At 40.7% G+C, this 21,207-nt stretch overlaps 2 protein-coding genes across 3 annotated transcripts; both read right to left on the reverse strand.

Moving 5' to 3' along the window:
* Window positions 1-1,823: 1,823 nt before the first annotated feature.
* Window positions 1,824-5,442, reverse strand: LOC115403127 (fas apoptotic inhibitory molecule 1-like). Of its 2 annotated transcripts, none has more exons than XM_030111932.1 (5): window positions 5,317-5,442; window positions 4,244-4,374; window positions 3,939-4,167; window positions 2,460-2,509; window positions 1,824-2,345 (listed from the first exon to the last, which is right to left on the reverse strand). In XM_030111932.1, exons 2-5 carry the CDS (start codon window positions 4,355-4,357, stop codon window positions 2,196-2,198), a joined length of 543 nt encoding a protein of 180 aa, XP_029967792.1. In that variant the 5' UTR covers window positions 4,358-4,374; window positions 5,317-5,442; the 3' UTR covers window positions 1,824-2,195. The 2 variants fall into 2 exon arrangements, with proteins under 2 accessions (XP_029967792.1, XP_029967791.1); XM_030111931.1 differs by lacking the exon at window positions 5,317-5,442 and adding an exon at window positions 4,842-4,938.
* A 3,193-nt stretch (window positions 5,443-8,635) lies between these two features.
* LOC115403126 (C-X-C chemokine receptor type 2-like) lies at window positions 8,636-12,138 on the reverse strand. The gene is made up of 2 exons (XM_030111930.1): window positions 12,080-12,138; window positions 8,636-10,794 (listed from the first exon to the last, which is right to left on the reverse strand). Exons 1-2 carry the CDS (start codon window positions 12,110-12,112, stop codon window positions 9,760-9,762), a joined length of 1,068 nt encoding a protein of 355 aa, XP_029967790.1. The 5' UTR covers window positions 12,113-12,138; the 3' UTR covers window positions 8,636-9,759.
* Between the last annotated feature and the right edge of the window lie 9,069 nt (window positions 12,139-21,207).

The following is a 21,207-nucleotide window of genomic DNA, read 5'->3' on the forward strand; positions in this document are numbered from 1 at the left end:
ACGATTTATAATTTACATCTGGCAAACTTTACATGTGGATGTGCATGAAAATAAAGAGTGAGCACAGATCTGTTCTGTCATGTAAATGGAAGTGGTATTTAAAGCTATGGAGAAATGATGAAGCTTAAATGGAGCGAATAAATACAGGTGCATCTGAAAATAACTATAAAGAAAAAAAATATAAATAAGATTTTTACACATGAACTGACAGTTTTCTTAGCTTATAGGTTTCAAAAGTCCAGAATACAGTGTCTCATAAAAGAAGATGGGTTTTTTTTAATTGGAGGACAAAAGTAATGAAACTGAAATTTGAAATAAAAGCAAACCAGTTTTGTTTTTTAGAGTCACTCAAATCTAAAAACATTACAAAATAAATGTGCATGGCTTTATATTATTCATTTTGTGAAGTAATACCTCAGTGGGATAATGCTATCAGATCTTACTGTTGATTCATTATCAAGAGATGATTTGAACATTTTACATTATGATGATTTATGAGCAGAGATTTAATGTTCTTCTGGTACAAGCTTCTGCATATGAAGCAAAACTCATATTGTAGCATAAATGTTTACATGATCTTCACATATTACCTAAAATGTGTTGTTAAATGTGATATGACATCAAGTGGAGGACATCCGATTCAAAATGGAAACCTTCCAAAATGCTTATTTTTAATCATAGTTCATGACAGATATTGTGGTGGAAGTTTTTGATATGAAAGTGAAATTTTTTTACATTGTAGCATAAATAGAGTTCATCACATCTGCTCAAATAGTGCAACAAAAGATTGCATGAAAGTTATGCAATTGTCTGTGTTTAGCCTTAAATGACATTTCAGATTACAGTACGATCTTATTTTGTAAACACTTTTGGGGAAAACTCGCATGTGAACATATGGAAACTTTGACATAATCAATATTTACATGAATGAAGTGAGTAATCAGGTTTTCAGAGACTATTTTTGTTCCATTTTATGCTATTTTGTTTCTGAGAATTTTCACAATGTCACATTTTACGTAGTACATTTTTGAAGAGATAACTTCACTCAAGGGATGTTAAGAAAACAGAGCATGTAACAGTTTACTGTGAGGAAGATTTCCTGGGTGTAAGGAAAACTAATGCGTTTCTCAATATAAAATAGAATTTTCACATGATACCTCAATAGATTTTTACACATTTCTGACACAATTGCATGTAAAAGTAAGCACTGATCATATTTCTTGGTAAAATGTGATTTTCTACATTATGATTTTTTAAGAGATTACTTAAAAAGACTTTTCATATTGTATTATGAAAATATGCCAATAATTTATTATGTTGTTTAACTTTAAATTTTCTTATGTCAGACCCTTTAACATATATTATATTTTAAAGCCATATCATGAAAAAAATGGTTTTTATGGGCTTTTGCCATTGTTAGTGTGTGATTACTTCATGCTTTCTTTTTGTCTTATGTTTTAAATGCTTTAAAGCACTATGTATTGTTTTTTTTAAATCTGAAAAGTGCTAAATGAACTTTGATTGATTAATGTTTTGTGTTATATTGCAATAAAATTGCTTGATATATGGGAAAGCTTTATAGCATAATAAACTTGTTTTATAGGGGGAAATTATATGCCCACGCTATATTATAATGCCAAATCCAAACATGTATGAGAAAATTACCTCAAAAAAGATTTTTGTTGGAAAGTTTTACAACATACACATTTAGATGTCATGACAAGATGTGATAATATATTACATTTCACGCTACAATGTGATAGTTTCTTGATATTAAAGTAATAATGTATAAAAACGACGTTATCGCTCAAAATGAGAGACAGTAAAACTGCACGAACTCTTTACTGTGAGTTTGTGATTTGTTATTTGTAATGAGAGGGATTTTTGTCCTAAACACATTTGACTCTGTACTCATTCATGTAAACTTTAAATGCTGTTGACAGTTACTGAGATTGGTCCCATTCAGATCAGTATAAAGTACCAGCTCTCTGATCAAATATTAAAAAGGTTTTTGGGTTGTTTTTTTTTTTCTCTCTCTCTCTCGCGTGGACATTTTCAGAAAACCCTGATCTGCCCACGCTTCTTCAGCAGCTGCACGGACACACAGTCAGCGTTCCCCGTCGTTGTGGCTGATGTATTCTGCACTGTGTGGCCATGGGAACCGGCTCCGCCAGAACACAAACCCCCGGCTGCAGTCACTCCACACACTCTGCGATCTCGGTGCCGTCCACCAGCAGCGTGTGGATGATCCCGTCTCGCCGCTTCCCGCTGCTCACAGCTTTCACGCAGCAGTTGTGATCCCCAAGCGTGAAATGTGTCTCCGTGCCGTCGTCCACAAACTCCCCCTGAGGGGAGAGAGGGATGCTTTCAGCGGTGGCATTCGGGACGCTCACAGAGACTTTATTCATGCACAGCTTCATGGAAACAGTGATGCATCCTCGAAAGGGAAACAGACTCACTGCAGTCTCGATCTTCTCTCCGTTACACCACACGTCCATCGTGTCTTTCTCTGAAACACAGCAGCAGTGAAGAGGTTAAGCCAGGCTCTCAGATCTGATCTGATCACAGAAATTGATTCAAAATAGTGATATTAGCACATGTAAACTTTAAATCGAAACATGAAACATATCTCTAAATACAATAAGACTTGTGGTGGATCTGTATAGCCTTTACAATTACTCAGTATGTAGAACACTGTAATAATCGGTGTCTGACAGATGCAACGTTTTGTTCCCTTTGTATTGTGTTTTATTTTTCTATTTTATTGTCTGTCTTGTATCTCAAGCAGGAAATAATCTGTACATAAAGATATTGTCTGTTCACTAAAAATGGGAGTAATTTCTAAACTGCTGATATGATGATTCAGCCGTTGTGTGATATTATCTAATCTTGATGTCACGTCACCAAAAACAATAGCAGAGAAAGTGATGGAGGCAGCAGGAGATGAGACTCTCTCAAAGGAGTCCATTTGTCTCTGCAGTTTGTGCCAATAAGTAGACCATTCCAAGTTAGACACGGCAAATTCACAGCAAAGGAAAGCCTTTGATTATTCTTAATGACTTGTAACAACAGGGCAAATATACACTCTATGTGTTTAAAACTGACTGGATATTTATTTGTAGTTGAGGCTGCATCTTTCACTGTTTCTTTAAAAAAACACCATTTAGAACCACATGGTTTGAAAGTATGATGGAAATAGTATAACAAGTATTACGGAGTGTTAAACCGTGACTCCATACAGGTCTGAAAAGTAAAACAGCAGCTATAATCCTGCCTAAATTTAGAAAACCTGTCTTAGCTGTGTCTTGTGTCATGTTGGAAATGCGAGTAATACGACTGATTGCTGAAAAGATCTTAGTCAACATCTCTGTCTACTCTGTTTTAACTGTTGTTCTGCACTTCAAATATTGATATTTCTCAGGGAGAAATGCTGTCTGTTGATACAGATCAGCACTTTGTGGAGGAGGAAATATCTGAGGAGCATCTTTAAACTCATGAACTTCCCATTACAAAGTCAGTAGCTGAAAACTTTGGTAGCTCTAAGCTGAATTTGAACCAATATTTTAATGTGGAATTCTTTGTCCAGTTTAGTTTTATGGAGGAGACTAAAACCTGGTTCCACCCTCTCCATTTCTGCCCATGCAGTGAGCCTCTTCTGGCCCTTCACATGTTCCTCTGCATGCCACCTGATCAGCTGTGAGAAGGATTAACTAACCCGAAGATGGCACAGCGCTTAAAAGCAGTTAAAGAGCTTAGCCTCAGCTCTGGTGTAATATCACAGGGTAGTTCTGAACGGGCATAAATCAAACTATTCAAAATCAATCCCGACTGATTAGACTGAGGATTAAAAATGATTGAATCATGGATGTTGAATGTATGAGGCAGTGATAAGTATGAAAACTACATGATCAGTGGAGGATATGGTGTCGAGGGCTCACCCAGGACCACTCTGCAGTCAGTACCGTCCAGGTTCAACACCCAGGTGCTGGTGACCTTTGACCTGTTCTCCATGTACTTCTTCAGGCTCTTGCCATTGATCTCCAGGGTGTACTCGTAGGCGAAGCCGCTGACCGCGTCGATGTTGATGGTGGCCTTGGTGTCCGCGCCGCCCACCGTGAACGTCTCCTTCCCCACCAGTTTGAACATCCAGTCTCGTCTGAGGACCTCCTGCACGCACATTACAGGTGAGCACACACACACGTGCACGCACACGTAGGGAGAGGGGAACACCGTGAAGGCGTACTTTGCCATCCACGTAGATGACCCTCTTCCCCGTGGTCGTGCCGTGTTCAAACTCGATCCGGTGGACGCCGTCGCTCAGAGCCACCTCCCACACACCGGCCAGGTCGTTGGACATCCTCACTCTGTCCGAGCCTGCAGGAAACAATGAGGAGCATAAACAAACACAGGTGTAGACACACTGGCGCATGTATACAAACATAAGTGCAAAGAAACAGGTTAACCCACACAAGTGGAACAGACAGCGAAGTAAACAGAAATGGGTGTAAACAAACAAACATGAGTGTAAACAAACAGGTGCATACACTGAACTACACCTGATTCAATGACCAAAATTGCTGTCAATGCAAATGTCTCGTGTGATTATTACTATTTAATATGTTTTGTTTTAACATTTTTTTCCCCCTTCTTGCAACTACTGCACAACAAATCGGCCGTCATGGGACAAATGCTAAAGTTGAAGGGAAACGAGCAGATAAAAAACAGGAGCATCAACAATCTGGAGTGTAAACAAACCGGAGCGCTTCATGGCGCAGCACGGATGTCACGAGCCGAACGGTTTAAGCTAACAGTTAGCAGATGACAAACAAACACGGACTCACGTGAATTCAGTTCGCATGTTTCAGTAAATCCACCAGGAAATCAACGAGTGTCGCGTGAAGCAAATTAACTTCTCATACAAACGTGACTAAAGATAACGTGAAAAGTTAGAGTGGCCTATTCCATTATGACTTCCGGTTGGAGAGGTCGCCTTTCAAAATTAAAGTCAGCGACAGGTCAACTTCATGAGGTGAAATGATCTCAGCATGTCAATTATTTTATTTAAAAAAAATCTCTATCTGTAAATGAATAGAAATAATCCAAACTCGCATTCAATGCTAACTTCAACTACACTGATAACTAACAGTTGTTGATGCCTGGGGTTTTAATTTCGAGAGCATCATCGGAAGTCGCCTGCTCCAGCTCAGCCATTATCCAAACTTGATCGTTTTCTCAGTAGCTCGAACCGCTAGCGTTACCGTGTCGAGCTGCAACAGGGGCTCGGGGATCTCATCTGTTGGGACTCACGGGGATTACCTGAATGCTGCGATGATAATCCGTCCTGCTCCGCGGCTCACAAGCGATCAGCGGGGCACTTTCGCGCAGTTTATCCGCGACAAGGTTAGCTTGTGCTGAGAGCCGACAGACGAGCTGTGACTACGCTGTTACCATGGTAATAGGAGCTCGCGCCTAAGCGCAGCCGCGTCCCCGCCCACTTCTGTGAGTGCAGGGCGGGAAATACCCGGCGAGCGGCCTGAGGGGCCAAATGGAGCTGCAGGGGCCCCTCATAGAGAATCCATGATCACGGGTGGGACACGTTTTAACATGGAATAACTATAATTTGATTCTATAAATAAAGACCACATTAAAGTGTATTATAAAGATAAATTTCCTGTTTTTTCATAACACAAGCATGGATTTGACTGCAAAATATGCCTTCAAAACATATTGCATGAGGAAAGAAAAAAAAATCAAAGAGCACAACCATGTGTAAGATGAGGTTACAACAAACACAAACATCCACATTAAAAAAAATTCAACAATTCGTTAGAGCAACTTGTGTTGCCTAGTTCAGCTGATATCCTGAATACACTGCAGGATGTCTTTAGAAAGTTTAGATTAGTTTAGATTCAGTTAAGGAAAAAAAAAGTGTGCCTCAGAAAGTACAAAGATGGTGTAAAAACCTTAAGTTCCTGGATTTTGATGAAAGAGACCAGGTAAGATTTGAAGAAATCCAACCAGGTCCAAAGACTCTGAATATGTTTGTAAAGTTCTTGATGCTTTTTGGTGAATCCAAAAAACTGAGGATACTGATCAACTTTGGGGAGAACAAAGTTGTTTTTAAAGAGTCCTAGTGAGGCCTGAAGATTCCAAGCGGTTAGTGTCCAATGGAGGAATTTATGTTTGGATTAGAAATGACTGCAGTGCCTAGTATGCTTAAGGAGTCTGAAGTGTTTACTTCAGAACCTTAACCTCACTTCTAGTAAACACTCTCTTTAACTTTTTATTGCAACATATTGCTGCTGCTACTGTTTACTCATGTCCTGGAAATGGGTCAGTTAAAAGTGTTGCGCTGTTACTCTAATGGACATTTTACTGGATTGACCATTTCCAATATGTATATGGAAGTGAATATTAATTCAAAAGATCATAAGGTATAAAATCCCCCCCACTTCCTCTTTTTATTGGATTAAAACAAGATGTATCGAGCATTTCTCGAGGTTGTGTTTTGGTCATCTCTTCTCACCGCTATTTGTAATGAGCCATTGGGCACAGTGCACTGATGACGTGCATGATCCTGGACAGATTCCCAGAATGCATTTGTGATGATTCATGCAGCTTCCAGTATCTAATCAGCTGCATCATTTAAAAAGTTAGGGGAATACCCCCAGAATCTTCTTGTCGACATAGTGACTTTTGTTTCTCAAAAATAAACAGTGAATCATTGAAAAAAAACCACAGTGAGCAGGTTCATTGGTGAACTGAAGAGGTTGAAATGATATTTAACAGAGGAACAAATCAACAGCAGAGACAGAAACATGGCTCGAGCTCTGAGCATGAAGCAGCAGTAAATCCTGTTGAAAACATTGGAAGTTTTTCTACCTTTTTTTTTTGGGGGGGGGGGGGGGGGGGGGGGGGGGGGGTCAGGGCATTAAATGTATGGCCCATTGGCCAGAATCAGTCCACTAAAGAGTTTCAAGATGAAATTTGCCAGCTGTGTGAGAAATTTCCACATTAACTGGATCATTAGGGTCCACATTGGTAATGGCTATTACCTTATTTTCTTTCTAGTTTGTATCATGTGGTGAATCAGTTCATGTGATCAGGATCATTCTAGCATTATTAATATGGTATTACGAGTATATCCATAACATGAATTAATCTACTGTATTTCTGAGGTCCAGCGGTGTTGGGGGTCAGTGGAATATCTCCAGCATGAAGATTGTACAGTTTTTCTATGTGGATTTTGTACTCCAGATGAACTGGTGATCCTTCCAGGATGCCCCCTTTATTCCCCCAAAGTATACTTATTACCATCGAGCCTTACTGGGACAAAATAGTACAGAAGGCCTGAAAATGTATGCACAATCTCCTTTTAAAGGTACATTCTACCTTCATCTTCTCAGCACTAGTTATTTGGGTGTCAAAACAAATGTGGGTTTATATTGAATAAACTACCGTCACATGCTGTCGTGTTCACTAATATATTGGGTTAATCGTGCAAAAAGAAATTCGAGGACAGTTTTAAAAACACCGCGGCTCAAGATCACAGTGTTGATTATGAACTGCAGCGTCACGTTTGTTGAACCACACATTTCAACATAAGTGCTTCATGAATGAAAATTGCTGGTCAGAGAGATTGCAATAGATGTTTCATCACTTCTGCCTGTTATTATCTGATTGCAAGTCATTTTCTCTACATATACACTATTCTAAGTGGGCTTAAAACCCAATGTTTTGCAAATATAGACACAAGATTCGCGACAGAACAAGATCTTAAATACTACAGGACAATGCATTAAACGACATTAACAACACGGAAAGGGCTAGGCAATAATTTGCCGACATTTGAATGGTGACAGTCAGGCTTCTGACGTATTGTCTTTCTTTCTTTTTTGCAGGACAGTGGTGAAGACAGTGTTGCAAGAAGAGAAAACACTTTTTTGAGGATATCCGTTTGAGATTTTGATCACATTTTTTGAAAACTGTTTTAAAACTTGTTGAAGCACTTTCCCAAAAGGCTTGACCACATATAAATTAAATTTCTGGTATGTACCAACTTTAAAACTAAACTTACAAAAGTAATGAAAAAATGTGAACACAATGCTGAAAACAGTGAATCTGTAGATATTTAGAATAAAAAATTTTTGAACCCCCAAACACTCCTAAAATAAACAGATATTAAAGTGGCAGAAGAGGTGAGAGACACCGATTTCTGCCTTTACCAGGTGGTTGTGACCATTAAAGGTTGTCACAGTGGTCACTGCATATTGTCGAGGAGCCACATGAGGTCAAGCAAGGTAACAGCCTCTAATAACAATCTAACCAGTGATCTGAGCAGTTAAGATTACGCTGGTGACACGATTTCTTAAATGATCTTTTCTCGCTAACTGCAGCAGGAAGCAGCAGCTACACCCATCTGCTGACTATATGACAGGAGCAACACATCCTGGACACATCTGAAGTTCACTACAGGGCAAACATAGAGAAACTTATAGATTGATGAAATAGTGCCATAGTAAACTTTGATTTGAAACTTCAGTTTTGTGGTGCAGAGTGTAAGTGATTAAAAAAAGTCTTTATTTTCAGAAAAAGGGTTACAATCTTAAAAAAAAAACAAAAAACAAAGCCAGTTTATTGAAATCTTCTGGTACAAAATACAGTGAAATATCCAAAAAATATTTTTAAAAAATCCTATTGATGTTAGATCATTTTACAAACTCACTCTGACAGCGTGGCTTTGGGGCTGGTTTGGTTGTAGTGAGTTACTTTTCATGGCAGCATCCCTGATACCTCAGCCAAGGTGTTGTGCTGTGTTCCTCTCTCTATAAAGAAATCTCTTTAAAAAAAAAATCTGTCTTCTTTGAAATCTTTAAAATTTGCCTGGAGGCTCGGTGGGTCAGACTGGAGCCTTTTGAGGACCGATATCAGGTTTTGTCTTTTTATTTCTTTTGTCATTACTGACTTTGGCAGCATTTCAATCAAACAAAGCCCAAATTCAGACGGCCATAAGTGATCACAGAAAGACAAGTTTTCATGCATTACTTGTGTAAACCTGAAAACAAAATTAAAACAAGAGTGAAAATACATCAATGCATTTGTAATTGTTATCACAAAATTTCCACTTACTCAGGGTAACATAATCTGAATCCACCAAACGCACAAAAAAGCCAAACTAGCAGAAATAAACAGGCACACACACACACACACACACAAAATAGACAACAATTGATATGTTTTCGTGAATAAATCATCAAAGAAAACAGTTTATCAACAGTAGGAAAATTTAAAGAAAAGTAAAAACATTTTGCAAACCAGTTAAGTTCATGGTTGTTGAATCTGCTATATTGCTTTGAATTTCATGTTTAAAATTCTGTCGTTTTGCATTTTGAAGCCGTTTTCAGCCCATATCGCAAATTGTTCATCAGTCCAAATTATCAGTTGAACCAATCTCTAAAGCACTAACTCTAATTACACGATTAATGTGATTTAAAAAAAAAAAATCTTTGACAGCCCTGCATTAATTAATTGCAATTAATATGATAAATTCCGACAGCCTAATTTTCTGTCCAAATAATTTCAACATTACTTTTTTAAAAAATCAAATACTGTACTGGGAGGAGGCTATCAGTTGTTTCAAGGTTAGCTTCTCAGTGGGAACTTGAATTTATGTCTGGAGTTACTTACAGTACCTTCAGTTATAAACATTGACTCACACTGATAAAAGCAACCACCGCTGGAGTGGACGGAGCTCCTCCATCAGACCAACACCGAGGAGTTCCTGGATCTGACGCTCCCGGCGCTGCTCCTCCTGCTCGCTGCCTGAAACCTCTGGCAGAGGCCACATTTGGAAAGAGCCAAGGCCAGCTGCCTTCGAAACTTCTCGCCAATGAAGGCGTACAGCACCGGGTTGACTGCGCAGTGCATGAAGGCCACCAGCTTGGTCACGTTCAGAACCATCTCCACCACATACTGGGTCTCACACAGTTTCACTTTCAGCCACTTTCCCCTCATGAGCGTGTCGATCAAGATGGTGACGTTGTAGGGCAGCCAGCAGAGGATGAAAGCCAACACTACGGCCAGGATGACGCACATGGCCTTGTGCTTTTGCTGATTGCGTGTCTGAAAGAGCGTTGCCACGGTCCAGCCGTAGCACACAGCCATCACCAGCAACGGCAGGAAGAAGCCCACGGAGTGCTGCAGGATGCGCACGCTCACCCTCCAGCGGTTGCTGCTCTCGACGGTTACGTTGTCATAGCAGATGTACTGACCCAGGTCGTCGTCGTACATGCTCTCCCTCTTAATCATCGCTGGTAAGGACAGCCCGACGGCCACCAGCCACACCACGCCGCAGATCACCCTCACCTGCAGGTGATGGAAGGACGAGACCCGAGTGGCTCTCACGATGGCGAAGTAACGGTCCACGCTGATGCACGCCAGCAGGAAGACGCCGCTGTACACCGACGCCTCCTGGAAGCCTGAGAGGAGCTTGCACAAGAATCCGCCGAAGATCCAACCATAGTGAACATCAACGGCCCAGAAAGGGAGGGTCAGACAGAAGAGCAGGTCTGCCAACGCCAGGTGCAACAAGTAGACCTCTGTGGTGGTTTTCCTCATGCTACACACCACATACACGACTACGCTGTTGCCCATGAGGCTGATGACAAACACAATCATGTGGACAATCAGCAGACCCAGGGAATTGAATCCAGGCACGATGAATTCGCAGGGAGCAGAGAGATCTTCCTCATCCCACGAATATGTATCATTCGGGAGTTGCTCGTACTTTTCCATCTGAGGAAATAGAAACAGAAAAGGAACAGTTTTCACAATTTTTTTGAAATCAACAACAGTGAATCCTTTGTGATGTTCAGACGAAGCGTCAAGAATCACTGTCTTTATTTCTTAAAGCTACTAGATGGTACTGTCTGTTCAAGAAATGTTTGAGAGCACATCTCATTGCCAGTCCTCCAGCCCCTATCTTAGAACCAAGAGTGCCATCTAGTGGTTTCAGAAACTAAAGACGGCGCTTCATGAAGCTCCACAAAGCTTCATCTGTGCATCTCCAGTAATCCTGAATTTAGTCTGATTGCTCCCCACCAAGACATTCAGCTCATAGAAATCACGCTCCCTGTCCTTGGTGTCAGTTCCGCAGCCCAAAACGTGGAAGCTACATTTGATCATAACTTCAGCTTAGAGACTTCCAAGTCATCTCTGCTCCGGATTGAACAGAAGACATCAGACACCTCAAAGACTCATTTTCTCTCCCCTGACTTCCTGTAAGTGTCGTGGTAAAGAATTGAATTGTTACTGAAGCTCATCATGAGTTGATTCTGGTCCATTAGAAGTCTGTTTGTGATTTCAGATCTTCAAGGAAAAAAACTAGAGGTGACGTAACTTTTCCTCTCTTCGGACCCTCACACCCAGGAACAGCCAACCCGAGGCTGCAGAACTACTCACTTCTTTTTATTCACATCTTCTATTCAGACGATGGTGTCGTTTTATAAATTCATCTTCTGTTACCACTCATCTTGTTCAGGGCCACGGGGTGCTGGAGCCAATCCCAGATAACTTGTGGTTTGAAGGCAGGGTATGCCCTGGACAGGTTTACAGTTCATCACAGGGCAATAATTTATATAATTTTATCAATGTCCTTATTTGTTCAAGTTATTTTGGCTTCAATATATTTTCAAGTGTTCCTTTTGGTTCAACAATATCATTCTTAATGCTTATTATTGCGCAAATAACAAAAAATAAGTTCTCAATATTGACAAAAAGGACTTAAACATTCAAGCATTTTAAAAAGCATTCTTTTTGTTGCATGTTTCATGTGTGATCTATAGGCTGCAGCACATAAACACGTCATTTAGTTCCTGTAGTATAAGCAAACATGTAAAACAGTTTTACATCTAAAGTTTAGAAAAAAAGTGTTTTCAATAGATTTGACAAACTTCATGTAGCTATTGATATCTTCTAAGTGTGAGCTGTTCTTAAAAACAGATTACCTATATATCTAAAATGTACTTACACAGAATTGTCACATTTCTTAAGTAAATAACTGATCAGTTGTGGCATTTACCTGTTCTTCACCCTCTGCTTGATGTATGAGCATCAAATACAATGGAGCAGAAAGCTGCAGCTCGGTTACTCTTCTGTGCACAGAGTAAACAGGAACAAAGTTCTTGGCCAAGGAGTTTGTGTGTGTGTGTGTGTGTGTGTGTGTGTGTGTGTGTGTGTGTGTGTGTGTGTGTGTGTGTGTGTGTGTGTGTGTGTGTGTGTGTGTGTGGTAAAGGAAGTAAGCAAAACATGCCTTTTATCTGATCTGATCAAATCTCCCTTTCTCTCTCTCTCTCTCTCTCTCTCTCACACACACACACACACACACACACACACACACACACACACACACACACACACACACACACGCACAAACACAAACACACACCAACCACATACATAGCATGCCATTTGTTGATTCTACACTGGAGAATCATATGTTTACATTACAAAGCATTCAAAACAAGTCTATTTCTGACGACTAATAACAGAATCGGTGTGCATCGGTGTGACTCTCACACATCTGCCAGATCACCACAGCACGGTTACTGTTGGGCACCTCCCAACGTAAATGTCACTCACTTCACTTGTGACTCCTGGTGACCTGTGACCCTCACCCCTGAACGTGCTCCAACTCCCCCCTCAGCGGAAAAAAAGGCTTCCTAATACAACCCCACCACTGCCATTTAAAGACTGGGTTCCTTCTCCATCTGTTGGGCCGCATGCTGCTCTAATCAGCAGATTCTGGACTGAGAGACCGGCCAGGAAAGCAAATGGCTTTTCTCTGCTGCTGCCAGACCAGAATCACTAATACACACAGCATTTGAAGTCTTTGACCCATTTTATTAAGTTACCCCTGCTGAAGTAATCAGCTTTATATTGTTTAGAGAACAAGTCACGTACTCTAAATTATTGGTGATAAAACGAGGGATTAAACAAATGCAGAACGTTTTGTGGCTTGTGGGTCAGAAGATTGAACTGCATTCAGACCTCCTCGTGTTACAATATGGCAATAAAAGCAAACATGATTTAGATTGCTCATATATTTGTCTGCAGTCACAACGCGTGAAGACACCATATATCACAATATTGAGAAAAAAATAGAACCAATAAAACATAGGTTTCAATAACCATTTTGCTGATTTAGTCAACTGTGAAAGAAGGCGTTTAAATTGCTTAATGCATGAAACTTCTAAAGAACTTATGAGCCTAAACCACTAAAGTCACACTGAGTGTCGTCGGCATCAAGCATGCTTCAGGGTTTCATGACCCTTTAAAAATAAGTTAGTGGTTCCAAAAACTGCCCTTTAAGCTTCAGTGAAGAAGCACTGTAATCATACAAACTGATCTGGTGCGCGCACAAGTAGAAAGCCTTGAGTAAGAAAACTTCATTCTCTTGAAAGAAAAAAAAAAATGAAAAGAAATTCCACTGGTTGCTCAAAACAATTTCTATTTTTCACAGATGATAATTAAGTGTTGCATAAGAGGGGAAGTCTTACATAACACTTTTGTAACCGAATACAATCCCTGAAATGAATTCAAAGAAGTGTGTGAGGAAAAACACCTGCAGGAATTAGTTATAAAACTCACGTGTCGAGCGCGAGGTGTTCTTGTCCACTAGGGGGCGCGCTGGGCTGAGCTGAGTTTGTCCTTCCTGCTCTGCCCTGATGGAAAAGTGATAAACATGCCGGGCAAGCTGCCAGGAGGATCCAGTCCTTTCCAGATGCATAAACACGCCGTATATTTAGGTTTTAGTACTTTGGGAGGCTTGTTTCTGTAAATCTCAGGCACGTTTTTGAGAAAAAAGAAAAGAAAAAATGCTGACAGCAGTCGTTTCATTGTGTCAACATAACTTCATTGTCCTATGATTGACAGGCATGTGCAACTAGAAATATTCCCTTTGAATCCAAACCTGAATATTTACTGGCACGTATCTTTTTTTTTTTTCTTTTTTCTTTTTTTTTTTTGGGGCAATCATCCAAAGTGCTTGTGGTTATTTGCCTTCACTTTTGCAGTTCATGAGTTTGGGAGAGCAGTTTCTGTCACTGTTTGGATCACTCATACCAGAACCTGCCGCTCATTTCACTTTATTTGCAGCCATCTCACCACCAAACTTCAGAGGCTCAGTCTGTTGCCTGTTTAATCCTCCTCTACTCTTTACTCTCCTTTATTTTAAGTGTCCTGTGTGTTTTGTGTCAAATGTGGCAGATGCTTTCCTTCTGTTTGCTGTGTGTTGTTTTAACCTTCTGCTGTGACTCCTGTTGGGATCTTACGGAGCCTTTATTTACTAATTGGGAAGTAAGAAAGGTGTAAATACCTTGAAAAGCTAATGCATTTGTGCATCAACATGACAAATAGTATCCTTGATGAAGCTTTCTCTCTAACATTAATGATCTCTCTCTCGTACTTATAGGAGTAAAAAAAAAGAGGCCTCTTTCATTAGATTGACCTACTAAGTTTATCAGCCAAGAAGAAATTAGTATTTCCATGTGTTTTGAAGTGAAATATTGACAAAAGTACCGTGAGTGTTCAAGCATGGGCGAAGGGAGAACATGAGTGCTAGTTTCTGTAGGTGATGATACGGTTTGTTCTTTGCAGAAAATCGTTGGCTTCACACGTTAACTGTTGGAAAATGAATTCCCAGCATTCCCTGCATCATCATGCTCACAATCTGCCCCAGTTTATTCACCACTTTTCTGAAAAAACCCCAGTGAGAACTCCTGCCTTGAAATCGGTCCTGTATTGGGACAGAATAGCCCAGATGTCAACATATTGATCTACCAGTAATTATAAAACTGAATTAAAATTGAACTAAGTTGATATCAGTAATAATAGTAATAATAGTAATGAAATAAAATTGATAGTAATGAATAGCTTCATATTGGTTGACATCTAACTGTGATGAAGGAGAAACTCATCCGTGAGATGAGAAAACGTTTTACAAGCTTCTGAACAGAACTGTTTGGTTTCAAAGCTGCAGCATTGTGAGAACCAAACACACGAAGAGCTGCTGATTTAGTGGATGATCTGGAGAGCGCAGACAACTGTCACAGTGTTTGTTATAGGAAGCAGATGTGAGTTTTTTATTTGTTATTGCTTCATGCTTAAAGTTTTGAACATTTATATTTCATTATTGTTATGCGGTCTGAAAACTTTGGGGCAGGTTTTGTGAACGTTTTCTTTGCTTGGAGTGATAGGGTGAGGCTCTTCATCTTCCTTCTTCCTCTTTCTATCACAGTCTATGGGAGTCAACAGGTTGTCAGATTGTCTTGTCTCCATACCTTCCCTGTCGTATGTGCTCGGTCTGTGGTGTCATGTGTCTGTGGAGAGCTGATGAAATAAAGGAAGAGATTCCAGCTGCGAACTCTGCTCACTCTCCTCTTAGCAAAAGAACAAAACAAACTCAACTTATTGCTTCATGTCTGTTATGACTAGATGGAAACTGGATGGGTCGCCAGTCCATCATTCATGGGAAATAAAATCCATGGGACCATATCTTGTAACATGAAAATACAAAGATGTTTGTATGTTTGTATGCTGTTCCTGTGGCTTTGACGGTTTTCTCCAGATTTCACTGGCCGCATCCATTCTGCAAAGACATGCTTGTTGTGGCTGACTGGTGATCCGACTAGCTGGAGTGTGGCTGCCGGACAGTTACCTGTACTCCTCTGCTACAGAGTTGTTAAATTAACATTTCATTTGCATTTACTGTTCTCCTGCTTTGAATCACTTTTTGAGGTGACTGAAATGTAAAGTAGATTGCAAATAAAATGTATTATTATTATGAATGCACATGCAAATAACCAAAGCAGCTACAATTACTAAAAATGGCTTTAAACAGTGCAGAAGGTAAAATGAGAAATGCAGCTTAAATGATTCAAACAACTTGTTTTTTAATGAGAGAGATAAGCAGCATTACTGTTGGACCAGTTTCTGGGTTTTTGTGCAGTTTAGCTGTGTTTATGAGTAGTTTTCAGCCTGAACTTATCTCTTTGACTTAATGCATTTTCGTAGGCCTCAAATCATCTGGTTGCAGCTGAAGGAGGATTTCTGACAGCTGTCTTTCATAAATCCAGATGCTTTCCACAAACTGAGGCAGTCACTCTTCAAGATCAACATGAATTTGTGCTAATCTGCAAGATCACTGATTGCAAAAAACATGATCACGTTGTTCCACCCATCAAATATTTGATCTTCTTTGGACTGTAAAGTTACCTCCCAGGAGGAAAGCCCTCGGCCATGCATGCATGTCTGTGTTCTCCGCTTTGCTGGTTTTCATATGTTGCAAGAGTAAATCCAGCACACATTAAAGTGTATTTGCATGAAGAGCGGTCAGCCTGAATGGGGGGACCGCCCTCTCGATCGCCGCCATTGGGCTCTGTTTGCTTTTGTTTTTGTCTGTTAGATGGCTGCAGATTAGCCTGTGCACACACTGCCGAGAGGTGCCGTCTGTTTAAACGGGGGTTAAATCAGATTTGGGAACAGAAGCAAGTGTATAGTCCTCCTTGTTGTCGCGGCGAGCGTGTGCAGCCCGGTCCAGAGTGTGCCCCAAACAATCCATCCATCTTCTTTACAGCTTCATGCAGTTTAGGGTCCCTGGAGGGGGGGCAGCCTGAATAGGTCACCATTCCTTCACAGGGAAAGTGGGGAGAAATGCACAGAGGCCAGATTCAAACCAGGCGCGAACACCAACTACTGCGGGGTCTGTGTATATTTTATCTAGCTTGGCAGCCTGGCTGTTCTGTGTAACGGTTCATAAAGCGGCCTTGGCATTTCGTGATATGGGCACAGGTCATTTTTCGGATCATCGGAGGCAACGTGGACGCTTTTAAACTCTGACTCAGTGCTTTTCGCGAACGCCTCTGCTCTCTGCACGAAAAGAAGTCAAATCTTTCTTCCTTGTCTTCTTTGCTGAAGGGGAACCGCAAACACAGAGCATATTGAATGAACGCTGTCCAGCTGTTGTTTGTCTTTTCAGCCTAATACTGTAAAACAACCAGCTTCCTGCTTGTGTAAGTAGGTTAGTCTGAGCACAGGCAGCGGATGTGCTTCGAACATGAAGCCATAGAATGGGATCAGTCGTAAAAAGTGACTTAGAAAGCTTCACATGATCAGGATTTGACATGCTACGGTGGTGGTGCTTCGAGTTTTACGGCAGTCTGTTCGCTTCACACATGACGTGTGTTGTACTGTTTGTGGAAAGTCAGGAGTTGTTTGATGTGTTGCAGAACTAGAATGTTCATGAGCAGATCATGGAAATGGAGCACAGGGCAATGTTGAAGCTTGGGGAGGAACACAGCTCCAACCAGGATTAAACTCAAGTTTTCTTTTTCACTCGGTTGATGCTGTGTCAGTTTGCCTTCACACAGGGAGCCAGCAGAGGCTTCGCAGGTTTATGTTACACTGACCACAATTCACAAAAGAAAAAGAGAGAGAGAAGAAAAAAGCGAACCGTCCCAGAAGCCACGTCTCACTCAGGGTCAACCGCTGGGCCTTTTTTTTTTTTTTTCATGTGGATATTTTCAAGTGTCTAAAATAAGCCGACTGTTCACTCGCAGTGCAGAAGGAAGGAAGAGAAATGATACGCCTACCCACACACTCTCCCTGCGTGTGTGTGTGTGTGTGTGTGTTTCTTTTTTGCCTGAAACAGTGGGGGATCTGTGTGGCACAGAAAGGCCCGTGGTGCCTGAGTGTCTCTAAATTTAAGGCCTTCTTGCCAATATGTCAACTGCTCCTGAGTTTTTTGGCTGACATTTTGCTTGAAAAAACAGAAACAGCTGTGTCCACAAAAGCGCTGCTTTATTTAAAACACATGAGTTTTTCAATTACATAGTGCTCACTTATCCAAATGACTCTGCTGTCACAACAGTATCGCCTTCAGGAAGGTGATAATTTTCTGATCCGTTTTGGATGATTAACACCAGTCCCAGTATATTCAATATATAGTTTCAGTAAATTTCCTGCAGCATGTTTCATCTGGTTGAAGGGAGCTAAAGCTTTTATGGCTCGCCGCCTCAAACGCAGTGTTCACTGTGTCGGTCAATCACTGGCGTGCATGAAGCGTGCTTTGCAGCCATGATGAAGGAGATGCGGGATGGGACGGAGCCACAGAGGACGACTCTGTTTGGTCACAGTGACATTTCATGGACGTTGCAGGGTTTAATTATTTAACTTAAGAGAGTCATGAAGCTCCTGGAACACTCCAGATCCAACAGCAATGGTTTCTGAAGACAAGAAAAGAATTTCATCTGTGGTTTGTCAGTCCGGATTAGAGCCTCTTGTGGGCCTCTTATGTCCCACGGACCTTATGTTTGACACCTCTGATTTAGGCATACGAAAAACAAGTCAGACTTCAATCAGTTATGTGAGCCATTTTTTAAAGTTTTTTTTCTCTGAAACTGTGCATATTCTCCTCCGGAGTCTCTGCACACAATGTTGTTCCATGGATTTTAGTATTTGATATTTGTTGTTGGAGCCTGTGGTTGTTGCATGAAACAGATTCTATCATCTGTTCATTTTAATGTGAAACTTCACCATATGCTTTTCAAGTCGAAGGTTGAAGAGTTTAAGAGAATTTTATTCAGAATCTCGCAACATGAGACGAGTCACGAAACACAACCTGATCTGAGGCTGTCCAGGAGTCGTCTGATTCTGCCTTAAACTTCTCGCCCTGATAGCCTGAAGTGAACAAGGACTGATTTTCACAACAGTGCAGCTGCAGATAATGATAAGATTGGAAGTCTCCTCTCCCCCTGGAGAAGGTCGGACCTTGAAACTAAAAGATCATCAATATTCTGACAATGTAATGTAATGAAAAGTGTGAATTCTTCCCTCGAACATGCAGCCCTGATGGCAGAACTGAAGAAGTGTATGTTGCATGATACCAACATTTGAAATGGTCATTTATTGAAAATCTTCTCAACTTTGTTTTGGGACCCAGACGTTCTCTTTAGCTGCTAAATACATCCACGTGTGCAAATACTATTTAATCACCTTCCCTCTCTTTCTCTCCAAGGCTGTGGGGTGCAGTGGGTTTATGAGAATTTTTTGACTAAAAGCAAGAGCCCACAGCAGCTGGAAACAAGGGCGATGAAAGTCAAGTGTGCAGACCACAAAACCACAGCGGATTGCACCTTAAGAAGCAAATCGGCCCGAGGGAGCTCACACGCTTTACATGACTTCGCCCTTTCTCATTACACTTGTAATTATTTTTGATTAGTGCAACTTTAACACACAATTAAAGTTGTAAGTGGCAGATTCCTGCTCAGAGGCAGTCAAAAAGCCAGCAATGTGTGGCAGAGTTTTAGGACTGCAACAGCATTTTCAATATGAGCATGCCTTTTTTTTTTTTTTTTTTTTTAGGTAAATCACCTTCTTGCTAAATTCCTTCCTGAAAAGTTTCATCTGGAAGAAACCTGGTCGCCACTGGAATGTTGAGGGATTTTTTCTCCTTTTCTTTTGAAGGAACCGATATCAGGTTCTCACTACAATAACACGTTTGTTTTCTTCCTTCTCACTTCCAGGTTTTACCTAATGGGCACACCTGAAGAGTCAGGTGTCTGAGAAACAGCTGTACCTCCCACGTGCCTCAGCACGGTTCAGTCACGTAAGCAGGGCGGCTGGAGGAGTGTCACCGCTTCCACCCTGGCGAGACGCTTCAATCTGACATGAGTAATTCACCCAGAGGAGCGCGGCGTGGCGCGGCGAGCTGTCGTCATGCGAGGCGGAGCCGTGATCGGAAACCAATAAACTAAAATTCAGAAGCTGCGTCAGCCTGGCATGTCACCACTTTCGTATTCCTAAAGAAGTACAGTAGTTTGTGATCAAACACATTATGCTCAACTATGACTGCGATATTAACAGTCAGACAAGCTGATTTTTTTTGCTTGTTTGTTTGTTTAAACTTAGTATGCATGCATCTTGGGTTCAGTAAACCTCTTGAGGTCCCAGCTGGTTGTGAGGGAGGCTCCGGAGGAAGAGGAGATCCATCTGACAAAAGAGCAAGATTTATTCAGTGACCTGGAAACAGCAGAGGACCCTCCCTTATTTACAGAACCGTGCAGACCTATTAATTCTGCAAGTCAGTATGCAACAAACAGGGCCAAGAGAGCAGTTTGAATGAAGCCGAGGGGATGTCCAGGTTAAGGAAGACACGAAGACCAAAAATATGCATCAATGCACTGTTTATAAACAGCTGTACTGGTGTGTTGAGCTTTGTTGTAATTAGGCGAACTGGGTTGATAGTAGCCATAAATAGGGATTCACCTTTTTGTAAAGTAACAACATCTGTAAATAGTTTTCATATCTTGAATGATGTGTGCACCAATATGAACATACTGGTATTATGTATTATGTCTCATTTGGATTACATAGATAATATCTTGTGAATAATTTCATTGTTTTGGTGATTTGATTATTGTCTGACTTTATAATGTATATTATATATTATTGTAATTTATCCACTCCTTTTCAGACACGTAGCAAGTCTTCAGCATGTTTTTTTCCCCCCAAATTCAGTTGAGTTGACAATAACTAATATGAAACACCATACCAAACTCAAATCTCTCTACACAACGCATAGGTATCAAGCAACTATAGGCCAGAAGATGTTTCTCAGGTGATAAAGGTGAAAAGTTATTTTAACCACATTTGAACCTGATTGCTATTCACATCAAATTGCTAAAACTGCCCAGACTAGCAATAATTCAGCCATATATGGTCAAGTTCGGCTGAAACGGGGGTTGACATGTGAGAAGTGAATGAGTCAATGATAAAGTCCTTTATCTTAAACTTCAAGAACTCCATTACACGCACAATTATCAGCAGTCGTGCACAAATCAGTATAACGTCTTTTCTTGAAAGCAGATATATTTTTAAACCGATGCTTGTAAATGAAACAGCCGAGACAAACTATCGACGTGCAGGCAAAGATCTTGGAAAGGAAGAGTTATACACAGCTGGAAAACAGAAAGACAGCAACTCAAGGATTCTTTATCAGCGCACTGTTACATAACGTGGGATGGAATTTCACACTCAAGGCCTGGGAAGTAAAATAAAATTGAAAGTAATGTTTTGTTGGACATATATTCAAACAATGGACAAAGGGCAGATGGTTTGAGCACACAAATCAAGAAAGAAATGCAAAAAAAA

This window comes from Salarias fasciatus, chromosome 16 (genome assembly GCF_902148845.1).
Source record: "Salarias fasciatus chromosome 16, fSalaFa1.1, whole genome shotgun sequence".
NCBI lineage: Eukaryota > Metazoa > Chordata > Actinopteri > Blenniiformes > Blenniidae > Salarias > Salarias fasciatus.